Below are 4,058 nucleotides of genomic sequence, written 5' to 3' on the forward strand. Positions count from 1 at the left end.
CACCACGACCACAACCACCACCACCATGGCTATCACCACCACGGCCTTGGCAGCAACCACCGCCACCACCACCGCGATGGACACCACCACCACAACTGCCGCCACGACCACCATCATCACCACAACCACCATGTCCACCACCCTGAACCATCATCCCTACCCCTACCACACCACAACCACTATCACGACCACCACCACAAAAACCACCCCCACCATCACCACCACCACAAGCACCACCACCACAACCACAAACACCACCACGACCACCACCACGATCGCCCTAACTACCACAATCACTACCACGGTCACCATCAGTACCATAACCACCAACACATTCACCGCCACCACCACCAACACCGCCACTACCACCACCGCCACCACACCCCACCCCACGACTAAAAAACCACGGCCACCACGACCACCACCACTACCACCACAACGACCACCACGGCCAACACCACCAACACCACAACCACAACCACCACCACTACCAGCACCACGGCTACCGCACCACCACGGTCATCACCAGCACCACCATCACCACCACCACAACCACCAACAACACGACCACAGCCAGGACCCCCATGTCGGCTACCATCACTACAACCACCACCATCACGGCAACCACAACCACTACCATGACAATCACCACCACCATTACCACAACCACCACCATCCCCGCCACGACCAACGCCACCACCACCACCACCATCGCGGTGGACACCACCACTCTGACCACCCCCACAACCGCTGCCACGACCTCCACCATCACCACCATCACCACAACCACCACAGCCACCGCCCTGAACTATCATCCCCACCCCTACCACACCACGACCACTATCACCACCACCACCCCAAACATCATCACCACCACAGCCACCACCACCATGACCACCACCGCCACCACCAACGCCACCACCAAAACCACAACCACCACCAGTACAACCACAAGCACCACAACCACCACCACCATCACCATAACTACCATAATCACCCCCACGGTCACCACCACTATGGCCACCACCACTACCATCACCACCAACACAATCACCGCCACCACCACCAACACCGCCACTACCACCACCACCACCACCCCCAACCCCACCACCACACTCTCCACATCCACCACCACCACCACTAAACAACCTCAGCCACCACCACCACCACCATGGCTACCATAACCACCGCAATGGCCACCACCACCACCACAACGACCACCATGCCCAACATCACCACCACCACAACCACCCCCACAACCAAAACCACCACCACTACCACAGCGACCACCATGCCCAACATCACCACCACCACAACCACCACCACAACCAAAACCACCACCACCACCACCACAACTACCACCCCCACCACGACCATCACCAACATCAGCAGCAGCAGCACCACCACCACAGCCACCAACCCCACAACCACCACCACCACCACCACCACCACCACCGACACGACACCTATGTCGACTACCATCACTACAACCACTGCCACCACCATAACCAACACCATCACGGCCGCACCACCACTATCATGACAATCACCACCACCACCACCACCACTACCACCACCACCACCATCCCCTCCACCACCACCACCACCACAGTCAACACAACCACAACCACCACCACCACCACAACCAAACTCACCACCACCACCACCACCACAATCGTCACCACGACCACCACCATCACCACCATCATCACGACCACAACCATAACCACCATCCCTACCCCTACCACACCACGACCACTATGACCACCACAATCACAACCTTCACCCCCACCATCACCACCACCACAGCCACCACCCACATCCCCACCACCCCACTACGGGCAGCACCACCAACGCCACCACCAAGGCCACCAAGGCCAGCACCACAACCACCACCACCACAACCACAACTACGACCTCTACAACCACCACCATCATCACACCTACCACAATCACTACCATTACGGCCACCACCACTACCATAACCACATACACAATCAACGCCACCACCACCACCAACGCCACTACCACCATCACCACCACCACCACCAACCCCACCACCACACCCTCCACATCCCTCACCACCACTAAACAACCACATCCACCGCCACCACCGCTATGGCTACCACAAACAATGCCATGGCCACCACCGCCACCACCACCACAATGACCAGCACAACCACCACCACCACCACCACCACCACGGACATCACCTGCACATCCACTAGCACTAGCACGACCACCACCACCACCATAACCACCAACCCCACAACCACCACCACGACCACCGCCAGGACCCCCATGTCGGCTACCAGCATGACAACCACCACCGCTACTACCACAACCAGCACCATCACGACCACCACCACCACTACCCTGACAATCACCACCACCACTACCATCAACACCACCATCCCCTCCACCACCCCCACTACCACCACAACCAACACCACCACACCCACCACAACCACCACCACCACCTCAACCACCACCACCACCACCACCACCACCACCACCACAGCCAACAACACCATCACAACCACCACCACCACAACAAACGCCACCACCACCACCACCGTTATGGACACCACCACCATGACCACCACTATAACTGCCACCACGACCACCACCATCACCCTCACCACCACAACCACAACCATTACCATCCTAAACCATAAACCATACACCATAGACCATAAACACTGAACCGTAAACCCTAATTCCTAAACTCTAAACCTAAAACCTTAAACCTTAAACCTTAAACCATGAACCCTAAACTCTAAACCCTAAACATTAAACCCTAAACCCTAAACCATGAACACAAAACACTAAACCCTAACCATAGACCATAAACCAAAACCCTAAACCCTAAACTAGAAACCTCGAAACCTTAAACACTAAAGTAGAAACCACCATGGCCACCACCACCACCACGACCACCACCACCATCAACACAACTACCACAATCACTACCACGGTCACCACCACCACTACCATAACCGCAACCACCACCACTGTGACCACCACCACCACTACCGCCACTACACCACCACCACAACGGCCATCACTAGGACATCCACTAGCACCAGCACCACAACCACCACCACCATTACCACCAACCCAACAACTACCGCCACGACCCCCATGTCGGCTACCAGCACTACAACTACCATCGCCACCATCACTACTACCACGACAATCACCACCACTACTACCATCACCACCAACATCCACTCTACCACCACCACCATAGTCAACACCACCATAACCACCACCGCCACCACAACTAACTTCACCACCACCACCACCGTTATGGACACCACCACCATGACCCGCACTATAACTGCCACCACGACCACCACAATCACCACTATCAGCACAACCACTACCACCACAACAACCACCACCATCACCCTCACCACCACAACCACTACCACCGTAAACCATAAACCATAAATAGTAAACCCTAAACACTGAACCATAAACCCTAATTCCTAAACTCTAAACCTAGAACCTTAAACATTAAACCTTAAACCATAAACCCTAAACTTTAAACCCTAAACACTAAACCCTAAACCCTAAACCATGAACACAAAACACTAAACCCTAACCATAGACCCTAAACCAAAACCCTAAACCCTAAACTAGAAACCCCGAAACCTTAAACACTAAACACGAAACCTCGAAACCTTAAACCCTAAAACCCCTAAACCCTAAACCCTAAACCCTAAACCATGAATCTTGAACCTTGAACCATAAACCTTAAACACTCACCCTAAACGATCATCCACACCCCTACCACACCACCACCACCACCAATACCACCACACACCACCACGACCACCACCACGACCACCACCACGACCATCACCATCACCACCACTACCACAACCACAACCATCACCACCATGGTCACCACCACTACCACCACCATCACCATCATCACCACCACCACCACCACCACCATCGCCACCACCACCACCACTACCACCACCACAACCACCACCACCACCACTATCACCACCACCACCACACCACAACCACCACCACCACCACAC

General features: G+C 55.0%; 1 protein-coding gene across 1 annotated transcript; it reads right to left on the reverse strand.

Moving 5' to 3' along the window:
* Nucleotides 1-395: 395 nt before the first annotated feature.
* On the reverse strand, nucleotides 396-3,410 carry LOC114174461 (glycine-rich cell wall structural protein-like). Its single transcript, XM_028059301.1, has 10 exons — nucleotides 3,292-3,410; nucleotides 2,890-3,235; nucleotides 2,560-2,667; nucleotides 2,298-2,376; nucleotides 2,054-2,213; nucleotides 1,751-1,943; nucleotides 1,360-1,534; nucleotides 1,142-1,274; nucleotides 890-1,029; nucleotides 396-823 (listed from the first exon to the last, which is right to left on the reverse strand). The coding sequence occupies exons 1-10, from the start codon at nucleotides 3,408-3,410 to the stop codon at nucleotides 396-398; spliced, it is 1,881 nt and encodes a 626-aa protein (XP_027915102.1).
* Nucleotides 3,411-4,058: the final 648 nt, after the last annotated feature.

The sequence above is a fragment of the Vigna unguiculata genome, chromosome 2 (genome assembly GCF_004118075.2).
Source record: "Vigna unguiculata cultivar IT97K-499-35 chromosome 2, ASM411807v1, whole genome shotgun sequence".
NCBI classification, from domain to species: domain Eukaryota; kingdom Viridiplantae; phylum Streptophyta; class Magnoliopsida; order Fabales; family Fabaceae; genus Vigna; species Vigna unguiculata.

Bases quoted from the DNA above. Each gene is read 5' to 3' on its own strand.
- LOC114174461 (XM_028059301.1), bottom strand. From the start codon at position 3,410: ATGGTGGTGGTTGTTGTGGTGGTAGTGGTTGTGCTGATAGTGGTGATT. The intron at 2,377-2,559 runs GTTTGTTGTGGT...GGTGATTGTCAG, and splicing joins ACGGTGGTGGTGGTGGTGGC to GGTAGTGGTGGTGGTGGTCG. The intron at 1,944-2,053 runs GTTGGTGGTGGT...TGATTGTGGTAG, and splicing joins GTGGAGGGTGTGGTGGTGGG to GTGTGATGATGGTGGTGGTT.